Here is a 22,993-nt window from a genome sequence, read left to right as displayed (position 1 = left end):
TTTAAAATCATTTGTTATGTCTCAGACCTAAAGCAGTCCCACAGAGCACAATGACATCTTCAGGTTATATACTGTGCATGCTCCTTCTGCTATCGGGCCACTTAGCCATCTATTTTCATATAGCATTGCTGGGTGCCACGGACTACACAGAAAAGGGAACTTTCTCCCTCCTTGGGCTGAGACCTGATTTAGATTCTGATGTGATAAAAGCCTATGAGGAAACGCCGAGCATCTAAAAGGAACAGAAAGGCATTTTGCAATTCCCAAGTAGCTTCTAAGTAAAACACTGATAAGCATCATAATCACCCCAGTTCCCCAGACCTCAAGAGTGACTCTTGGGTGCATAAAACTGTATCTGGACTGCCCAGGCACTGCCCGCCTTCTTGCTTGATGGTGTCACTTTCTCTATATATCCACTTTACAACAAACTCTGCCTAGATTTCTTTTCGGCTAGGTGTCTTCACTCAATTTTCTCATCAAAAGCACAAAGAACGAAGGACCAAGAAGTGACAGTCTGATTCCTCGCTGCATCAGGACCCTACTTCCTGTAACAGGAACAGGGCTCAGGAACAGATCTGACAAAACATCAGACCCTGATCTCGACCTCTGTCCTTCATGTGAATTTCTACACTGGCCTCTCTGTCCTCGGTGTGGCCACCTGGGCTGCCATTATCTCTCCCTTGATTATGGGGACAGATGATGATCACCTAACTTGTTTCTTTGCCTCTGTTCCTCTCTGCTGCCCAAATAATCTCTTTCAAATGTAAGTCTCATGTCTTCACTTGCTTTACTCACTAGATAGTACTTACCATGAGACAAACCATCTTCTTACGGGTTAAACATCCCTAAATGGACATAGTCAGAAATCAAAACTAACCTTCCATCTCCACCTCCGTCTCCCATACACTGAGAATTGAGTCCCCAAAGGACTGAGCTACGTCCCCACTCCCTGACTTTTTTTTTTTTGAGACAAAGTGTTGTTAAACTGTCCAGTCTGGCCTTGAATTTAGAATCCTTCTGCCTCAGCTTCCCAAGTAACTGAGATTACAGGTGTGTGCCACCATGCTCATCAAAATCTGAGAAATAGGCATGAAGTCTTGAGTTCAATTCCAGGTTCAAAAAAACCTGAGACTTTCTAAACTCCAACATGACATGATAAGTGCAAAATTCTATACCTGACTTCATGTAGTTGGTCACAGTCATCGTAAAGAACACTAAAAAGTCGTATAAAATTATCTTCAACCTATGTATCTAAGAGCCACAAATGAATTTCATATTAATACTTGGGTTTCGTCCCCAAGATAACTCTTCACAGTACGAATATGCAAATATTTAAGTCTGGAAGAAAAACCCAAATCAAAAGAACTCTGGTCACAAGAATGTTGGATAAGGGATATTCAACCTGTGTAGAATAAAAGTTCCTTGACACACTCTTCTTCCTAAAAAGTCACACTTTCTCAATAATAAATTGCAACATTTATGGGGCATTTATTGTGTGCTAAGTACTATGTTTAGTGCTTGGTGAAGATTAGCTCATTTGATCTTCACAGCCACCTCCCAAGCCAGACATTGCGATCACTCACTTGTCACGGGAACTAGAGCTAAGGGACTACCCCAACCCCGGAAGTGTGGCTGAGCTGGGCTTCCGACCTTGGCAGTCCAACCTCAGGGGCGCCCTCCCCACTGTAAGTCTCTGGAGCCTTGGGAAGGCGCTGTGCACTTCCACACCTCCCCGCCTCTCCTCTCTGTGCGTACTCTTCCTTTATTTAAGGCAGATCTGGCGGCAGCCAAGGCTTCCAGGGTGGATTTTTCTAAAGGCAAATCTCATGTGTCTATGCGTGTAAAATCTCAGCAGGCACCAGAAGAAACGAAAAGAGATAAACTTCTGAAGCTAGAAAACAACAACCTGAAATTATCATTTGGGAAGAGTCACTGATACTCTTTAGTAAGCCACAAAAAAAGGCCCAAGGTATTGTCCCACAGCTATTAGATGGGTCAACATGATATAAGGATAAAAAGCCAAAGCTGCCACTGTCATGAGAAAAATTGTTCCCTTAAAAACTGCTGTTAGCATCTTATACTGAAGAATCCTTCCTTCTTTCAAAACGATAATCAGAGACTAAGAAATAAAAGCTTTATTCTTTTTTTTTTTTGGTGTATTTTTACACAAAGGAAATGAAGAAGGGAAGAAAAATGAAAAAAAAAAAAGAGAAGCAGCTTATACAAAATTTATATGACCAGTGCTAGTGTTGGTCATATAAGGTGAAAAGTCAGAAGCTATCTGAATATGATATTTTAAAGAAAACCACAAACCCAAACGTAGCAAAACATTATGACAACACTCAATATTAAAGTGACCAATAACACACCAATGCAATAGGATGCATTTAACCACAAATGGCTGCAAATCCACAGGGCTTTGCACACAGTAATTGAGTACAAAGAACATGTAACTATACATCCATCGACAGAGCCTGGAAGTGAACTGGAAAGTTGGGCAAAGCAGCCAATGTGCACTCGCTTTGAAGCTGTTTGTAGTTTCCCTGGTCAGAAGAGAACCCCAGAGAGCTGCGTCCCTGCTGAGACAGCAGTCCCTAGGCAGGCGCAGTCCTGGCTCCAGTGTGACAACTGCTGGTATCTCAGCCTGGGCCTCAGGCTGGAAATACCCTCAAGTATCTGGCCCCGGAGGTTTCAACTTTAAAGAGGCCCAGCTCCTTTTAAACTAAATCTGCTCCCGCCCAGATGATAAGAGGGGAATGGTGGCCCCATGAGGAATGAAGCGTGAGGAGACACAGAGCCAGGGCCTCCTATAACTGGGCCGCCCTCTGGTCTGGGTGAGAGGAAACTTCAGGGCCCATGTCTTCAGGGAAGCAAGGAGGGAGAAGGATGCAGCCCCAGGGCAGGAGGCTCATCTCCCCTGTGCCAGTCTGGGATGACAGAGGGCAGGCAGACAGGGTGGGGTTGGCTCTTGCTAAGGAATTCGCTGCCCCCTCCCTCACATTTGCACCCTCTCCTGTGTCTCAGTGGCAGTGGACATGGTTCCCTGCCTGGTGCAAGCACTGCAAGGAGGGGCCCAGCATGGAGGTACTGGAGAGGTCAGCGCACATGGTGTGGGATGATGCTCAGGGTGGCAGGAGAGCACAGTCCACAGCACTGTGTCCTGGGTGGTTTCTCTACCCAGGAGGAGGTGACAGGAGCAGGGCCAGGGTCAGAAGAGGAGAGGAGAGGGCAGTTGTATTTCCATACTGAGGCGTGGCAGCTGGACGGGCAGGCCTGGAGTGAAAGGCAATTCGGGGCCCTGGGTCAAAGGATTTCCAGCACCTTTCCTTTTGCAGCACAACTGGAAGTGAAGCTCAGGGCTGGGGAGATTGTTATGGGCTCAACTGTGTCCCCCCAAATTCCCACACTGAAGTTCTGGTCCCCAGTACCCCAGAATCCTACTGTTTTTTGAACACAGAGGTCATCAAGTTAAAGGGAGGTCTCAGAGTGGGCCCTAATCCCATGTGGGTGCTATCCTCATAAGAGAGTGTGAGGACACAGGAGAAACAAGGCTGTTTACCAGCCAGAAAGAGAGGCATCAGGGAGAAACAGCCTTGCAGGGACCTGGATCTTGGACTTCTGGCCTTCACTCTGGGCGGATGGGAAATGCCGAGGTTTTGGCCATCTAGTCGTTCTTGTCATGGCAGCTTAGCAAACCAATGAAGGTTCTGAGCCTGGCCCTGCAGAAGCTGCTGCCACTGGGACTTCCCTTCACCACAACACAGCATGCACCTCTTGTTCCCAGTGTGTGTCAGCTAAAAGGGCTTTGCTGTAAACACAGCCATTGGCTGGCCTAGAATTCTGGCCTGGTGCTTCTTCCCTCAGATCTCAAAATCCTTCCCTGGACAGAGAGGAGTCCCTATAGCTCCTGGATGCTGCCTTGGCTGTAGCTGGAACAGTGCTTGTGGCTCAAGGCATGGGTTGTGACCCTTCTTGGGTGGATACAGATCTCTCTTCATGCCTGGGCCAGACACTAGAGCATCAGGAAGTCCTGTCCACTCTGGCTGGTGGTGTCAAACAGCCTCTGGTGCTAAGCCAGCGGACTGGGTGGGGTCCAGCCTGCCCTCTTGTTGTAACAGCTGCTTAGCGCTTCAAAGGGAAACCACAGAGGAGAAAAGAGAAAGCAGAGTCCTAGCAGAGGTGAATGCCATACCCCAACACATGTACCCCCAGGCTCTCAGGCACCTGCTTCTCTCTGAGGGGCCAACCTATTTCCAGAGATCTCCTTGCATCTTCCAAAGCACAGTGGTGACAATACCTTGCATCTGTGGTGTCATACTTTTTCTGAGTCCATTGCCATCTCATGTAATCCACTCTGGAATTATCACCCTAGTTGGGCCCCTAAATCTTGCAGTGTTGATTCAACATCTCACAGCAATGTAGTGATGGAATTTGGTGTGGCGCCTTGAATCCTGTTTGCCACCGTATCTAGCTTGCGAGACATTTTTTTTCTCTTCTCAGTACTGGGGACTGAAACCAGGACCTTCCACATCTCCAGACCTTCCCCCTCTCCCATGTTTTATTTGGAGACAGGGATTTACTAAATCCCTAAGTGGCCCAGGCTAGGCTCAAACTCGAGATTCTCCCACCTCAACTTTCTGGAATGCTGGGATTACAGGAATACATCACCCCATGCCTGGCTTTCAGTGAGGCTTTAAGGCTCACTCAAGTCTGCTCTTGACACTCAAACAACGACACACTTTCCCAGGTGCCTGGAAGGCATGGGCAAACTGCTTTGTATTGTACACACACGAAACTGGGTTCTCGGCTGTCTGCCCTTTAAATGTTAGGGCCACACCTGGGTATCCCCTTTAGTACAGGCCATGGGATAACCGCTCCGCCCCTCTAGTTCTTGGTCTCCCTCTCAAAGTCCAATCTCCTCTTTCTCCCTGAGGCCCCTGCACAAGAGCAGCCCTCCTGGCCTCCAGTCTGCAGGACCCAGATGCCTACCAAAGGTCCCCGGGGCTCTGCCTCCTACTCACCTGCAGAGCCACCGCCAGAGTGAACTTCCTCAGACCTGAGTCTCATCAGGTAACAGTGTAGCTCCCAGCCTCCCACTGTTCCTTGAATAAAATGATGAGTGACAGACACCAGGAGGTGACTTTGGAGGTTCACAATGGGCAGCAGTAAGGCTCTGATGTAGGGTGGGCAGTGTGCTGGCTGTACCAATGCAGCTTGAGGACCAGCCCTTGTGGCTCCCCCTCACAAGCAGGCTGTACCCCTAAAGTGCTTTCTGAATGGAAATCCTGGCTCCTCCCAAATCAAGCTGCAGAGCCCTCTGGAAGTCTGCTACGGTCTCCCCACTAAATCTGGTCATGTTTCGTAAGCCCCTGCTACCCTCCCGCTAGAACATCCTTTTCACCCCTCAACTCCCGGTCTTCTACTTGTCTTTCCAGTCCAGGTGCAGCTATCAGCTCTTTGGGGAGGCCCCACGGGGGGCAGGACGCCAGGCAGAATGCAGTCCTGAGCTCCATCTGTTAGAACCCTGACTAAAGCACAGCAAGCAGCTTTATCTTTCCGACTCTCACGAGACCCAAGCACCCTCAACTGGTGCTTTATTCCCTATGGTGTCAGGCAGAGAACATGAAGAGGTGGGTGCCTTAGATATCTATTAAGGAAGCAATGAGTGCGGGTTGCCTCTCCTGCAAGCACAGGCCAGCTTGTGCTAGATGAGAGGGATTTTTCCAGAAGACAACCTGTCCCTCCTCAGAGGTCAGTCCAAGCTCTCAGGTTCTGCTCATCCTGGACAGGGCGAGGTCCCTGTGTCCCCAGGCTCCTGGGTGCTTCCCCTACTCATCAAATTCCCCCTATCTGCTGTAGCACCATTGCTTCTTCAGGTGTCCACACCCTCTTCTTCCTCCCCCTTCTTTGCTGGGGGAAGGGAGGCCACAGGACTCCCAGGCTGCAATGGCCAGTCTGCGTGGTTCCTCTCACTTCACGATCCCTCCCTGCTCTATCCTGTTAAGACTGCAATGTGTGTGCAGCAGGTACTGGGAGCCCTGCAGAAGAAAGAAAGCAAGGAAGGAAGGAGGGAGGGAGGGATGGAGGGAAAGAGAGAAGGAAGAAGGAAGGAGGGAAGGCAGCCAGCCAGGGCTGCCTGGGGTAGAAAACGTGGAAACACTCATGGGGAGCCATAAACATATCCATCTCCTCTGACCTAATGATTTTACTCCTGGGAATTGCTTCCAAAGAAATAATTCAAAAGAAGAGATGTACTGTTTATAGTTAAGCTGTTTATAATGAGGAGAGAGGAGAAGCAAATGTCATGACCTAAAATAGGAAAATGATAACATAAATTATGGTATATTTGTATAACAGAATACCATAAAGACATTTAAAATGGAAATATGACCATGGAGAACAAGGATATTGTCTTGGAAGCAACATTAAGTGAAAAGATAGAGTGCAGAACTGTGTATATGCTGATTACAATTAAGGATGAATTATATGTGTGCTCAAAATGAGTAAAGACACACAAAGTTGAAAGTAGTTATTCTTAGTGGCATTGTCTTTCTCTATTTTTTGCAGGCTCTAAATTGCTAAATATACCTTTTTCGTGTGTGTCTGGCTTTTTTGAGACAGGATCTCAGTACATAGTACAGGCTGGCCTTGAACTCACAGCAATCTTCCTGCTTCACCCTCCCAAGTGCTGGGTTTGCAGCTGTACCCACCACACCTGGCCTAAAATGCTAAATTGCTTGGCTGGGTTTGAACTTGTTATCTTCCTAGCTCGGCCTCTGGGGTACTGGGACTAAAGCACAGGCCACCTCACCTGCCTTATCCTATTTATTATTTAAGATAAAAAGGGATAGCACTGGGGATCAGAAGGGAGCAAGAAAAAAAAATAACAGAGCGGGGGGTATAGTTCAATGGTAAAGGGTGTACTTAACAGGCTTCAGGTCCCGAGTTTCAACCCTCCACACCAAAAAAATGCGATACAACAAACAAATAAAAAACCCAAAGCAGACATTGCCTTAGGAAGAATTTTTAAAATTTCACCTTAAGATGTTAGCCTAATAAAGTAATATTTTAAAATGACCAGGAACTAGAGAAGATACCCTGAATTCAAAGTCCAACGGGTTTCTAAAAGGATTTGTATTGGTTGTAGTTTTATCATTGTTTTAAAAATAACAAGGACATGATTCATTCAGACCTTCTCAGTGCATAGCTTCGGGGTTATAAACTATCTAGCGAGGGACTGGAGCCCGATTGCCATTAAAAGCACTTAAAGACATTTGCCTAATGGAGAGATAATGCTCTGTACCCGGCTCTCCATGCTCTGGGCTTCCAGGTCACAGCCTGGGGCTCAGAGGATCCCGTTTCCAGGAGGCCTCCTCCCTTCGGCAGCTAGAGAGAGTTAGGGGAGGGGAGGTCAGGCCAAGGAGCATCCTGAGGGCTTCTGGGTGGTGACAGGGACTGGAAGCTAGGAGGCCTGCACTGGGACATGGAAAGAAAGCCTGTGACTGAGCTCTGTTTCTCTTTCTCTCCTTTTTTCTCTCTTTTTTCCCCTTTTTCTCCCTCTTCTTCCTCCTTCTCTTCCCTCTTCCTCTATTCTTTTTTCTTTTAAAAAGAAAATTGTTGGGCTGGAGTTACGACTCTATCCGCAGCTCCACAAAAAAAGCCTTAGTTTATGGTCAGTTCACTGTCCCAACCTTGGTCATCGGATCAGCCACATGAAGGAAGTACCCTTGTCCATTCTCCATCCTCAGTCCCCGGGCATCTCCAATGTCAGGGCCTCAGCCTGCTCCTCTCTGTAGGCACCATTCACTGCCCAGGTTCTGGAAACTTCTTGTGCGCCCCTTTAAGTTCCAGCTCTGAATTTAATTTCCACCGGGGATTACCCAACATCTCCACGGAAACAGCCACAAATTCTTCTTCACACACCCAAAAAAATGCATCATTCCACTCTCTAACCCCTTCCCCAGGCAATACTCCAAGCAGATACCAAATCCTCAGGACTCTCCCTCAGTTTACCTTTCACCTTCTTTGCCTCTCCAGTCTCAAGGTGCCTCTCCCTGGCACTTAGCCCCTGGCTTGACCCTGGCCCCTCCTCTCTGTCCACCCACCATGCATGAGGCCATACTTGGGACTCTGGGCTCCTGTGAGGAGCTCTTGTGAGTCCTCTGCCTGCAATCTCCGCACAGACTGCAGCCTCCCTGGTCTGTGGACAGCCTGCTTCCACCCAGTCTCTTGGCTCTATCTAACATCTGGCTTGGGGGTATACGCCCCACACCTGAGACCCTTTTCTAGAGGCCCTACCACTCCTTCCTGTCCCTTCACCCAGGGCCACACTTTCCCTGATTTTCGGTGCCCACTCTGATGTCTCTCTGGAGCATTCATTCACGTAGGTGGACCTCCACGAATCACTCCATGAACCTCGGCAGCCCTGTGCTCCTGTACCCTGTGTCTCCTTCTCTTCCTCTGGGGACACACGACTTCCACCACCACCCCGCTGAACCTTCAGCTTACTGAAATCTCATCTTATATTTCAGTCTCTTTGCAGATCCAGACAGCATTTTTCACATAACAACCCCCACCCCCTAATATTTCTGGAACAATTAAACAAATGTGTGCTTGTTCCAAGCCAGGTCTGACCTACACTGGCACAGGAAGTTTTCCTAAGGCTAGGCAGAGGGCTTCACATTCATCCCTGTTTAATTTCATTATGTTGGTTTTGGCCTGGCATCCCATCCTATATAAATCATTCTGAACTCGAATATGTCATGTAGCATATTAACCATCCCAGCTGTGGGTCATCTGGATTCTTTCTATTTTTCATTCAAGTCATTAATGAAAACGTTTAATGTGTCAGAGCCCATGACACAGCCCTGTGAGACTTTCCTCAAGAAACCTAGGGTGCTTTACGAGAATGCTTGGGCCAAGACAGTTCAACCTACTTGGAATTTGTCTTGGAAAAAAAAAAGTAATGGGATTGTTAGAAGTCAGAATGTCCATGTTGGTATTTCAAGGTGCTCTTGAAACCCACCCACAAGATCTGCATTGGTGTCGGATGGGAAGCTGGGCCCCAGTTTGAGCAGCTGCGGTCTTAGCTGTGCCTGCATCCTCCAGCACAGCAATCCAGCAGGCCTGCAGTGGAGCTGTGACAGGCGAGGACCTTCAAGGAACAGGAGAAGCAAGGGAGGAGAGGAATGGAAGCCCTCAGCCATTCCTCCAACCACGGTCACCTCCTGCATTACCGTTACCTGCCGTCATGCACGGTCTGAAAATACTCAGTGGAAAATCCCACAAATAAACAACTTCCAAGTTTTAAATTGCACTCCTTTCTGAGCAGCACTAGGAGATCTCACCTCCCTGCCCAGCACGTGAATTCGCCCTTTGTCCCTCAGATTCACGCTGGGAATACTACCTGCCTACCCATCACAGAGCGGCTATCAGATCCCAGACTGCTACCACTGCTTGTGTTGACTTTTCTTGATCATGGCCCCTAAGTGCAGGAAAGGCAACACTAGCAATTCAGAAATGCCAGAGAGAAGCCACAAAGTGATTCCTTTAAGTGAGAAAGTGAAACTTCTCAGTTAAGAAACAAATCATATTTGAGGTTGCCAAGATTTGTTGTAAGAATGAATCTTCTTCTCATGAAATTCTGAAGGAGGAAGAGAAAATGCTTGCTAGTTTTGCTGCTGTGCCTCAAACTATAAAAGCTACAGCCGCCGTGTGTGCTACGAGTTTAGTCAAGATGGAAAAGCTGTTGAATTGCAGGGTGTGGGACTCTACGATTTCAGGCCTCCCCATTGGGGAAACTACCCTCCTTCCCACTTCCTACTCTTTATTTAGTTCCTTTCCACACACAAAACACGCTTACTGTTTTTTTTCTTTCCTATCCTTTCTTTGCAATGTATTCATTTAACCAATGGTCTCTCTCCTGCTGGCTGTGGCTGCCCTGAGACCCCGTGACTTGGGTCTGCTATATCCAAGGCCTGCAGCCTCCCACTGTCCCCAAGGCCCAGGCTCCCATGGAAGTCCAGAGAGCTTTGCCAGCAGAGCCTTGTGGTGGGGTGCACTGACCGCTCCTCTGCCAGACTCCAGGACTGGAGGGGACTTCAGATGTCCTCTTGTTATCTTGTGTCCTAATCAGATCTGCACTAATGCATGCTAGACTGCTCTCTTCCAAACGATTACAAACCCAGGGACCACACCCATGGCACTGTACCCCAACATTAACTCACTCATTCTCACACAGCTCTTTTAGTTAGATGCTATTATTATTTTCATTTTACAGATGGGAAACCAAGGCATAGGGACGTCACAAGCTAGTAAACGGCAAAGTCAGGACTTGAATATGATCACCTGGCTCCCAGGCCTGAGCTTTGAACACTGTCTGTGTGACAGTATGAAGGCCGCATCCCATAAGAGTGAATGGACAGGGCCAGGGATTTAGCTCGGTGGGCATAAGCACCTGCCTTCCAAGCGCATGGTCGTGAGTTCAATCCCTGGTACCAAAATAAAATAACAATGAATGGACAGATCCTAGAACACTGGGGCCTCTAGTGGAGTCTTCAGAGCTCATAGTTTCAAGGAGATACAGGGCACTGCTTAGGAAAGAAAGAGTGGGAGATGTGTATTTTCCTTATTATCACCACATAGATCAGAGCCTCTTTTATGCTATAAAAAGTCTCCCTGCCCTACAGGAGAAGCCTCACTGTCCCACAGCTCTATTCTTAGTCACATTGTCTTGGCCATTCCATCTGCCACCCTCCACTGGAAGACATCCTCAAGACTGTTATAAATTTCACAGCACCAGGCTAATATGTACTAACACCACCACCATGAATTTGTGGGCCATTTAATTATTCAAGATGGTACCATAAATTATCTCTCTTATTGCATGCAATGTCTCACTTCCTTTCAAGATAGCCTATAAGGTAGGCAAACCAGGTATCCATTTCATAGATGGAGGAATTGACCAGGACCCTAAGGCTGGTAATTGATGCTGGATCTGAAACTCCTGGTCTTTTTCTTGCACAGTAGCCCTGTTGGCCTAGAATAAGCTCCATGGTCCAACAAAGGGCCCAGAGGGTAGAGGCACCCCATTACCATCATGGCCTTCAAACTCCACTGCAAACTCCAGTGTCCTCAAAAGCTGGCTCAGTCCACATGCCCAAGGCTAGTGGGAAAGGATTGTGGCTTTCTGGGTGATGTGAGTACAAGAGGAAAAAGGCACGTATTTCCCATTCATAGGGGGAGATGCTTTAAAATCAGTCAGGTTTGCAGACACAGCACTGCTGGCATAGCAATAAGCATAGGGACTTGCAAATCCATCAGTGAAAAACACTACCTCTCCATGGTCTGGTACATGGAATTAGCTGTTCCAAGACCCAGGTGTTTAAGAAATCATCTGAGGGGCCAGAGATGTAGCCAAGCAGCACAAGCGTTTGCCTGGCAAGTGCGAGGAAGCGAGTTTAATCCTTGGTCAAAAAAAAAAAAATCATTTGAACAGCTACATCTGGGGGCTTATGATTATATTTCCCTAATATGATTTTGTTTTTTATCGGTACTGGGAATCAAACTCATGACCTCTTACTTGCAAGGCAGGCGCTTATGCTACTGAGCTAAATCCCCAGCCTCCCTAATATAATATCCTACACAAATGGATACATAAGCATCCCCTGGTTACCCCTTCAAACCTACCTGCTTCTCTAAATCAACCCCAAAGCATGGCATCACTGGAAATACTCTTCCTGCTGCCTTTTACTTTAATCAGGAAGAACACCTCCAGCCATGAGGGCAGTGGGCATCTCAAGGGAGTGAGTCCGTGTGGTACCGATCACTGCTTCCTTCCCCAGCCTTCCCATCTCTGTGGGTCTGAAAGACACAGCCCAAATTCCAGACCTGGCCCTGAGATTATCTGCTTTGTTAAGACTCCACCAGGCCACATCCAATGTGCATTTGCTATTTCTAGCTCCCACTATTTGGGTCCACAAGGGGACTGTCCTTCCTGAGCCCTGTGGTCGAGTGGAGTTGGGTGGTGACTTCTGACCCTTCCAGGAGACAGCATTTAACTCTCCTTCCTGTGAGACTATCAGCATGGGTCTCAGAAGGAGGACAGTGACACAGAGCACAGCCCCCAGCCAACAGACGCCTAGCAGGACTGCTGTTTTCAGTTACTAAAATTGTGGGGTTGTTTGTTAAAGCATTACCAGCCTGTCTTGTGATTTATGCATGAACAAGTTACTCCCAGTCTTTGCAGAAGACTTGCTGTTCTGTAATTATTTCTTTCATCTCCATGGCCCTATCCACCTCCAGACTAAGCACAAGTATTGTCATTGTAATTAATTTGGTAACTTCTCAGTACGTGTCTTCAAATAAGTGAAAGAAAGGATGAATGAATGAATGAATGAATGAATGAGCTATTTGTGAACAGAACATAGAATGCGATCAAAGAAAATGTCATTTTATAATCTTGCCAGGCATGATCTTTCTCATGAAGGTGTGGGTGATCCTACACAACAAACTCTTTAAAATCAGTTCTGGGGAATAAACCTAGGGCCTTCCAGCTGGGTTGCATCCCCAGCCTTTTTTCCTTTTTCTTTTAATAAAGACAGGGTCTTATCTCAGTAAGTCATCAGTTGCCCAAGCTGGGCTTCAATTTTCAATCTTACTGCCTCAGCTTCCCAGAATGCTGGGGTTATAGGCATGTGTCACCACCTGGTAATCTTGAGCATATCTCCTCAGCCTGTTACTGGGATAATTATCTCACTGGAAAGGCCCCAGATCAGAGAGAGATGATCCTCAATCCAGGGAAATGGTATCTAGCACCCTAAGGATCTTCCCTCTCCACTGGGGCACTCTGAACAGGGAATTGTACCTGGAACCCCCACATCTTTATGGGTGTAGAGGACAAGGTTGTATAGATGGGACAGGAGGCAAGAAATTAGTCTCAAGGAGGTAGCAATGAATTTCCATTCATGATTCACCTCCTCATCAGTGGGGCTAAATAAGGAAACACAACTTGGCTTAACAATAACCAAAGGGTCACCTTCCACCTACCTCTGTATAGACAAGTGTCCTGCTGTGAAAGGGTGTAATAGTGACTCCTCCAAAAGATATGATCACTTCCTAATCTTTGGTACCTGGGAATGCTACTTTACATGGAAAAAAGGGTCTTCGCTGATGCAGTTAAGGAGTTCGAGAGGTGAAGGAATCCTCCCTAATTATCAGTGAAGATCTTAATCCAATGATGGGCCTATCAGAGACACACAGAAAAGATAAGGTGAAGGTTTGGGAGATGTGGTCATAAAAGGAGAATCAACAACCCCAGGAACTAAAAAGATGTGGGATGGATTCTCAGATGGATTCTTTAGGGGGCAGGGTCCTGCAGACACCAAGATTTCAGATTTCCGGCCTCTGTGACACAGTAAAGTCCTGTTGCATCCAGTTTGTGATCATCTGTTAGGGTGGCACTGGCAAACTCATGCCCCTGCCATCTCCAGTGACGAACTCTGGGCACTGCACTTGGGCAGCATGCTGATGTCTGACAGCAGCCTGGAGCACCAGACATCCTAGAGGGTCCCACGGATTCCCCCAGAGGAAATAAAGCTGCAGAAGCTTCCCTCTTCTCCTCCCCACCCCTCAAAGTCAGACCGTCACCAGGGACGCAGGCATGACTGGGCATCAGGGCCCAGGGGCTCCCAGAGAAGACCCTCGAGGGTCCAGTGGAAAGCAGGCAGTGAGGGTATAGTGCTGCACTTGGCAGCTGGCCCTGGGCCCTGGCTCTGGGTCCTCTTTTCCTTGCTGAAATGATGCTATCATTCAGATGTGTGTTCCTCCTGGCCTCCCTACCCACAGAAAGTGGTGCTTAATAAGGAAACCTAGGACGCTGAACTCCAAGGACTTCAGAGAGCCAAAAGAAGACAGCACAGGAGCCGGCAGGCAGTGCAGTAACCAGGAGCTGGCACAAAAACACGGTCAGAGCGTCTCCAGAGTGTGCTGAGCTCAGGACACCAGCGCTACGGTTCTGATTCCTGCGCTGAGAGGAGGAGGGTTTATTCTGGCTACCAATGGCAGGCCATGGTTGACTGGCTCCAGGAAAGAAAAGGCACGGCTGTGGGGGACAGAAAGGAAAAGCTGCTCAGGTCATGGTGGCTAGAAATCTGAGAGTTAGAGGGCAGGCGGGGAGACAGACCTCCCGATGCCCACCATGGCGACTGGCTCCTCCATCCAGGCGCCACCTCCCGTCTGCACATTTAGCCGGGAACTCATCAGTGGGTAAACCCATCACCTTCCACACACAGGGGACTTCTGGAGGACACCCCACATCTAACCACTACCACCCCTAACTGACTTCAAGTGAGACGGCTGGTAGAGCGCATTCAGTACCCTCATCTGTAAAGTCAGAGAGGGGAAGGAGAGAAACTGCTAACGTTCTTTTTTGCTCTCAGAACTCTTACACCCCAAGCATTAATTTTGGAAAACCCACTTCCTTACTGCCTCAGGTATTGGCGCCAGCTTCCCCCAGACACACTGAAGCCTTTCAGAAGTCTTTAGATGGGTGGAAGAAGGCTCAGTCCAGCTGGGCCAGGCTGCCGCAGCTCCACCCTTGGGCTGCAGGGCCTCTGCCAGCACTGTGACCTGGCACCCGCTGGAGGAAGGTGGGCCAGGATGAGGGCCCATGGTTTCCCTGAAGGCCCACATGGGCAGGGGTGGAGGGAGCCAAGTTTTTCTGCAGGAAGAGAAACAAAGACCCTAAGAGCCCGCCCAGTGGGGGGTGTGTGTGTGTATGTGTGTGAGAAATGTGGCTTTCCTGGTAATCTCCTTCCAGATCTGAGCAAACTAGACATCTTGAAACCTCCACCTCCTTATCTATAAAACAGATACGATAGGACATGACCAGGAATTAAGAAAAGATACATTTATGCAAAACATCTGTACATGGCAGGCATTCAACAAGTGGTGGTAATTGCTATGATGACAGCAAGCTTTTGAGGTGTCTCCCACATTGCCATTGGTGTGGCTGCTCAGAACTAAATTTCCCACTATCCATCAAAACATAATCTCAAAAGCCTGACAAGCCAGGGACCTGAGGCCTGGGAACACATTTGAAAAGGCTGAGGTAAGGGGATTGTCCAGCAGGGCGGGAGCCATGTCCATCTAGCTCATGGGTCTGGAATGAGCTGCGGGGTGGTGGTGCAGCAGGTAAGCCCAGGGGAGGCAGAAGCTTTCTGGGGTGCACCTTAGGAAGGAACTCCTTTGCACCCTGTGGGGTGAGCATCTGGGTTGGTTGTGCAATAGCTCAGCTTCTCCTTTCTGTTACCAGTGCGACTGGGTGGGGGCTGATGCCTGTGGTCACTGCTGCTTCCCCATCCACCTGGTTCTTCCTCTGTGTGATCAGGAGCTGTGTTGGACTTGCAGACCGCACAGGCAGTGTGCCCAGTGAGGGGCTGTGGGTGGATGGTGAGTGGGAACAATAAGATCGGTGTGTACAAGGTCCATTCTTGGACACCTCTCATTACAGAATGTCAGAGGGCCTCGAGGGCTACTTTCCAAGGCCTTGCCCTAATAGCTAAGAGCTATTTCCAGTCAGCATCTTCAGCATGAGCCTTTGTGTGCAGATGCACACAGTCTGAAGTGTGCTCAGCGGCTCCACATTTCCCTTTGCAGCGGGATCCCCAGCTGCAAAAGTGCATGAATTCTCTTCCTCCTGTCCTCAAAGAAGAGGCTGACTCTGAACTCCCACGAACCTCGGGGCTGATCAAGATAGCATCTTGTATCTTTTTATGTCGTGGGGGCGTGTGTATATCTTATTTCCCCTAAGAGAGCTCCTTTTATGGCAGGATCTGCACCTTACATTTCTTTGAGGGTGCAGGCCTCCACCCTCAAAGAGCTGTATATTGCTTTATCCTCCAGGAACACTTCAGAGTTCCCCAGCATACTACGCAGTTTCTTGTACCAGTAGCTTTATTCTTGTCATTTCCTCAGATTGGAATATGTCTTTTCCAAATTTCTGTTCTTGGTTACCTCCCATTCAACACTCGACTCAGAAATCACCCCTGACAGGAAGCCCTCTCTGAACCCCAGGCTGGATGTGAATCGTCTTCTGCTCTGAAAGTGTGCACTTCCCTTCCCAGGTTGCAAGTTCTTCCAGGGCCAGCAAGGTAACCCATTCATGGCTGGATCCCGATGGCTGCAGGCAGAAGGGCTCAGTGTATGTTGATTAAGCCTAAATCAAAAGCTAGTGCCAAGCATGGTGGTGCATGGCTGTAAGCCTAGCATTTGGGTGACAGAGGAAAGAGGATTTCTTCAGTTTGTGATCAGCCTTGGCTACACATGTTCAAGGCTAGTCCAAACTATATGGTGAGACCCTACCTCAACTAACAACAACAGTGAAGTTAGTGTGTGACATCCTGTGCATTGCCACCAATTGATTATAGATGATCCTTTCCAGAAAGAGTTGCAATTGCCACCAGGAGGACTGCATGAAGATATCTGGATACCGAAAACACATCCAAAGCGTAAGTGGGCTATCTTCAATGTGGCCCTCATTTCTTAGCTTGCAAGAAGGCCACCTCAATGTCAGCATCCCATTTGAGCATGTCCAGCTGGGCTCCATCACCCAGTAAGGATGAGCATCAGTGGCATTTCAGAAGGGTCTCTTCCAGAGGCCAGGCTCTGTCCCCCAACTCACTTCTCCTAGGGAGCCATTGGGCTTGGAATGGCAGTGGCTGGAGCCACTTTCTCTGGAACAGGATGTGACTCACAGTATTCACTCAGGGTTGGTCAATCTCCACAATTCCCAAGAGACAGCTATTCAGAAAGCTGCAAAGGAAATAAATGGGGAGCTTGCTGCTCCAATAGCAAAGGACAAGGGTGACATCCGCTCTGTTCCGGCTCAGGTAGACACCAAGGAGATGTGCTTTCGGAGGGCTCTGGGACAGACAGCTCATTGAAGGTGGTGGTTAAGCTGCACTGTGGTGCACAGTGGTGTCACAGTACCACCTTGTGTACAGAGAGATAAAAGTGTCCGTGTGACATCCCAGAGGTGGAACACAAGGAGCATATTGCTTTTGTGATGAAACTCTGATAACATGAGAACCATCCCTCTGCATGACTGCTGAGGTCACAGGCTGAGCTATTCCACCCAGACCTCTGTGCTTCTCCAGTCCAGTGAGTTGAGCAACGGTGGACAGGCAGGCTCTGCATGCCTCAAACATTATCCCTGAAGGAAGGCAGGGCTGCCTTCAGAGTTTTCTGGAACCGAAATGCTTTCTCTTGTGCCCCTGATAAGATTACCGGCTGCTGAGCCGCCAGTGGTCAGATTTCCCACGGAGCTGTGAGCGCCAGGCCCAGTCTGGCCGTCCTGGCTGGGACCAGTGCACTGTGGCTCAGGCTGGAAACCCGACTCCTTTCCAGGAATGTGCATTTACCCTCCTGCCACACCCAAACTGTCACCATGGCCCAACAGATGGGAGCCATCTACTCAAGGAAGGACACAGGGGAGCCGAGGGGCATGTGGGGTACCTGGACATGCCCACAAGTTCCCCACAAACCCACCTTCAAAAGCCCATGCTATCGCTGTCTGTGACCAACCAGCTCCAACCAGCAGACGACTATGGCTCAGAGAGACGTGAGTCCAAAACTAGCAAGGAAGAAAAAAATTAGCAAAGGCTGTTGGGGTTCTACCAGTCTCCAATCTCCTAGCAATGTTTTTAAAAATGTGATAGAAAATGTTTAATGAGGTACAAAGATATGAATGAAAACATAACCCACAAAATTAACACAATATATATATCAGTACATACATACATGCACACACACACACACACACACACACACACACACACATACACATGCACACACACCCTATCAGTACTGACAGTCCGTAAGGAAGGAAAGACAGGAAGCTTTATATGAGATGTGATCACCATCACCTAGCATGTTCTCATCCATCCCGTTCATGGGATCCGCACTATGTCACTTCCAGCTCCTCCTCAAACTCAAGACAATCATGAAAAGTTTTGGATAAACTCAAAACACACCAAAGAGGATGCTCAGAACTGCTTCAGAAAGTGGCAAGAATAAGGGGGTGTGTTCCAACTGAGTGGGAACAGTCTGAGGATCGTGGCAACGTGTCTTTCATTGTAATAAATTTTAAAATTTAAGCATTCCTGTATTTTTCAATCCCACCTTTTAAAAAAAAAACATAAGCTCTGGCATGTAATAAATGAATAAATACATTGAACGAATGGCTGAATGACAATATCTAGGAAAGTCTTGATTTTATATCAGGGAAAAGGGTGTGTTTATTAACTTTATCTAGAAATTCATTTATTTGGTGGCATTAAAGTTTAGTTTTCACAGACTAAATCCTTTATTTGTTTAGCTAAGTCGTAGGTACATGGTTTGGGGAGATAAGTTTAATTTTCATGTTATATACTATTTAGTTGAACAAATAGAAGGATTTAGTTAGTGAAAATTAAAATTTTTCCAAGCACCCTTAGGCTATCTTGGAGTTCTAACAGTCTATATTAGGTAACTGAGAATACAAATGTAAGTTCAATGTCCTGAAGTTTCCTGCTCTTTCTTTACTATACTCCCTGTTCACTGGGTTCCGATCCAAAACAAGGTCACCTATCATGTTTTCTAGAGTAGAAACACATTTGTATCATAGGGATCTCTGCTTCTCATGACATGCTGGAAATAGCCACATAGGAGAGTCGAACCAACATAGCTAAACTCTGCCTTCACAAGAGCACCCAATCAAGAGCAAAATAAAAAAGAGATGATCAAAGCAGGGCAGTACACTCTGAAGATGAAAAAGGGGTTTGAGAAAGGGAGAAAATAATAAAACATAAAACATTTTACTCCTTAATAGGTACTCTTTTTTTTTGGCAAGAGGAATCGAACTCACGACTTCACACTTACCAGGCAAGCACTTATGCCACCCAGCTAAACCCCCAGCCCCAATTATAAAACATTTTGTTTTATTTTATTCTATTCTTTTGTTTGTTTGTTTGTTTGGTATTGGGGATCGAATTCATGACCTTGAGTTTGCCAGGCAGGCACTTACGCAGCTGAGCTACACCCCTGCTCCTGTAAACATTTTAAAAAGGGAAAAAACTGACCTTCATCTCATTTCCAATAATATATCTACTCATTCAGGAGTCTTTACTGAGTGTCCATTAGGTCCCAGATCTATTAAGACATGTCGCTGTCCCTGGGGGCTCCTCTCTCCTGGCACCTTTGGGAACTCTACTTCTCTGGGTGCTCTGGAGAAGTTAACCCAGAAGTAATTTCCACCTTTCACTCCAGCACACGGTTTTTGTCCTTTTCCATCTTTTCCATTCTTATTGTCTCTCAAAGTCCCTGCACTGCCCTCTAGAAGACCTGCCCTTTGCACTCCGCCAACAGACTGCATTCCTGCTGCCCAACCCCTCCCGCATCGTGGTCACTATCAGAGTGGCCTGCTCTCCAGGCAGCACAACCCAGGCCCATCTCCGCGGTGGCCTCCAAGCAAGCTCTACAGATGGTTTATACAGGAATCAGAAAAGGGTACCCTCGGAGGGATAACCAGGGATAACCAGGCCTGCGTAAAGAAAAGGTAAAGCCTTCTGTCACCTGGCTTGGGTCAGCTCCCACTCACTCACTGGCCAGTGCCTATGCTACTCGGCAGCCCTGTAGCTTTATCTCATTCCTTTCATTTCTCCACTCTTTCTGCTTCTTGGCCTTCTTCTCCAGCCAGTTGCCCTACTTTCCTGAACCAGGGAGGCATGTCCTTCCTGACCCAGTGCCTTAGGCCTTCTCCTCGCCACCACCATCCAGCCTTCTTTTTGAGCCTCATCTGCTCTGGATTCCTGTAGAACTCAGGGTCTGCAAGGATCATCATTCAGTGCGCATGGACTGGAGAATTATACACAGGACAGGGCAGAGCAAGCCCCATGTCCTCTGTTGGATTTTGAGGGCTTAAAAGGCATGGATCAGAAGGCACCTCCACTTTATTTCACCCAGAGGGCTCACTGAGGCCCAAATAGTGACAGATGCTGGTGATAATGGTGAAATGACTAAAACATGATCCTCCAAAGACCTCCAATAGGCAAGTGGATTCTAGAGAGCAGTTATTAAATCTTGTTGGTCTGATTTGAATTCCTAATAATAGGAAGAATTGTAATTTTGCTTGTCCCCCAATATAGAAGTTCTTTACATCTGCAAAATAGATTTCACCTCTCCAAAGAGGCTTTTAGGTTGTGATTTTCAGGAATCCCCAAGCCCACTCCTGCCCACGACACCCCACCATAACAAGCTCACTTCTGGGCTAGCGTGGTCACCTCCTCAGCTTTTGGTTTCTTTTGTACTTCCTTCACCATGACCAGCAGCTGCAGGTTGTTTTGTTTTGTTTTTTTCCTTCAGGTAGTATTGACACAGAAACTTCAAAAGCAGTCGTTCCCAAAGAACAAATCTATGCTTAGACAGATGCAGTGATCTGCAGGGTTTCCTGGCCGGAGAAGCCACCCCTCCCCAGCCCCCAGGCACCAGGCACACCAGGGATTTGGGTGTCTTGGTAGCAGCCCTCTTCAGTTTCTGTACATCTAGCTTAGCACAGGAGGGCCTTCTCTTTTCCTGACTCCACCCCTCAAGCCACACAGGAAGTTGCTCTGCTGATAGTTTTGGGGCTTCTGCCACTCACTGTTCCTTCCTCAATCAAGGGAGGACAGTTTCCCTCTGGAAGGAGACCTCGTTGTCTCCCTAGAACAAAATGTAAGCTTGCCGTGGCCCTCAAACAGGAGTGTGCTTTAAGCTTAAATTTACTTTGTTTTTTAATGTCCAATTCATTCTGCAAGAGATGAGACAGGTCATACATTATAAGGAACCTCCAGCCTGTGGCTCCAGGCACCCTGTTTACTCCCAGAGGAGGGAAACCACATCTAGAATAACTTCTCCGCCAGCCCAACACATTGGGGGTCTCCTGGGTTGGCTCCCTCCTCTGCCTTGCGGCCCAGGGAGCTCAGCGTAGAGCCCTGCAGCTCTGAGTAGCCTTGTGAGCCTTACCTGCTGAGCTGTTTGGTAGTGAGTGCCTGAGTGCCCCAGCTGTGCACGTTTCCACAGGGGATGGACCCCACCCCTGAACACTATGATCCTTGTCCCTTGAAGACAACTAGTTGCGCTGAGTATCCAGGACCAGCCTACTACTCTGAAGCAGCCAAGCACAGAGTCTAGCACAGGAGGCAAAAACCATGCAGGGAGCTTGGAGCAGGCGCAAAGACAGCAGTTACTCGGAATCCAGATTGCTGCAGCCCACAACCCAGAGAGGAGCCTTGGAATGGGAGTGGGAATCACCTTAAAACTATGCGTTTGCACTGTTTCTGTTTTCTCTTTTTCAAAAGTCCTGGATCCTGCTGAGGTTGACTCCTGTGAAATGGCAGGTCTCAGTTTCAAGGAGGAAACCTATGGCCTCCAGACAAAGAGAATGGGAGGATTTGGGGGACACATGTTTGATGGAAGGTGGTTACCAGGACCCCACAATGTTACAGTAAAGTCCCTAGACCTTCACCTAGCTGGGCCTCAGCCTGGTCACCCCCTAGAGATGAGCAGCGCACCCCAATACACACAGTCCCACAAAGCGGGAGCATTAGAGGACTCTCAAGTTTTATCAGAAATAAGGTCATTTGACTTCAGGGGTGGGGAGCTTTACAGAAAGTTATGAAAAATGTAACAGGCGCAAGAGGGACTTCAGGAGCCAGGCGACAACTGGACTCCTACACGGAGAGTGTGCAAGTGAAGTGGGAAGCCCAGCGGGGCAGAGCAGCCAGCCTCCCTTGCTAGTTTTGACTTCGTTCAAGCCCGGCTCTTCAGTCAAAGGCTGGGGATTTCTTAACGTTTTTCTGCTCGCAATGTGCCCATTTATGAAGCTTTTCTGCACCTACTTTGTGTTGTTTGTTTAAAGCACGCAAACGCCTGCACAAAATACCTGGCTTCGCAGAAAGGCGCCCTCCTTTCCCGCGTCCCTGCCAGCCCTCGCCCGCCCCAGCGTCCCCCAGGTAGGACCCAGCACGAGGCGCCGGGCAGCAGGGATTTGCCCTTCTTGGCAGCCGCCAGGAGCCGTGCGCTCCCTACCCCGGGCTGCCTGGCCAGAGAGGCGGCGTCCTTTACCTCCATGTCCTCCGGGTCGTCCTGGCCCGCGCTCGCGGTCCCCGCGGTCCCTGTGCGCCCAGCCGGGGCGAGTGGGCGGCGCGCGCCGGGCTGCGCTCTGCTGCGCTGAGCTCCGCGCGGAGAACCAGGAAGGAGTGGCGGAGGAGGGGCGGGGAGGGAAGGAGGGAGGAGGGAGGGCGACGGTGGGGTTTAAATATAGACACAAATCTAAACAGATACTGGCCCTCCCAATCTGCCCAAACATGGATGGGCAGCCGCCGCGCCCCCTCTCTCGCAGAGTTTCTCAGGACCCCGGGCCTCGCTCCTCACCTCTGGCTCCCTGAACGCGCTTTCTTCTTTGGCTAGGTTAGCCCTGGCCTGCTGTTCATTTTATTTCCCCTCCTTTCCATATCCTTCTTTTATGCTCATCCTGTCTGCTTCCCTTCCCTCTTCCTCTCTTTCTCTTCTTAGGTTGCATGTATGTCACACCTGATTTCCTGGAATCCCTGGGAGGCTTCCAGGAGGCAGCAGAGTGAGACCTGACAGGGCCACTTTTCCCTTGGCAGCTCTTTTCTTCTCCACCTTCTAGCTCGCTTCAGGCAAACCCTTATCAATCTATAGATCTGCCGGCTATCTATGTATCAGGAGAAAGAGGAGGAGAAAAACAAGGAATCCAAACAATGTTTTCCACGCTCCCTGCAGCAGTAAATCTTTTTCCTCAAATCTGCTTTGATTCAAGCATTGGGGTTTGTGGGAATTTCAGCTCCCACAAGCTGCTAGCTGAAGGGCCTTTTTCTCCATTCCTATTAAATATAGTCCAGGGCAAGATCCTAAACATCCGATTCCCATAAGGCCGAGTTTAGCAACCTCCCCC

General features: G+C 48.4%; 1 protein-coding gene across 1 annotated transcript in view; it reads right to left on the bottom strand.

The window, feature by feature from the left end:
• The window catches only part of Rcsd1 (RCSD domain containing 1), a 59,472-nt gene extending 37,175 nt beyond the window's left edge, over positions 1-22,297 (bottom strand). The window contains exon 1 of the mRNA XM_003468678.5: positions 22,141-22,297. Within this exon, the coding sequence (XP_003468726.2) occupies positions 22,141-22,146 (6 nt within the window). The 5' untranslated portion in view covers positions 22,147-22,297. The remainder of the gene's footprint in view (positions 1-22,140) is intronic.
• Between the last annotated feature and the right edge of the window lie 696 nt (positions 22,298-22,993).

Source organism: Cavia porcellus, unplaced genomic scaffold (genome assembly GCF_034190915.1).
Source record: "Cavia porcellus strain 051 isolate PalLab524CR breed Dunkin Hartley unplaced genomic scaffold, mCavPor4.1 scaffold_7, whole genome shotgun sequence".
In the NCBI taxonomy this organism is placed as follows: Eukaryota; Metazoa; Chordata; class Mammalia; order Rodentia; family Caviidae; genus Cavia; species Cavia porcellus.
The sequence above is the reverse complement of the archived record's forward strand: the minus strand, read 5'-3'. Positions and strand labels throughout refer to the sequence as shown.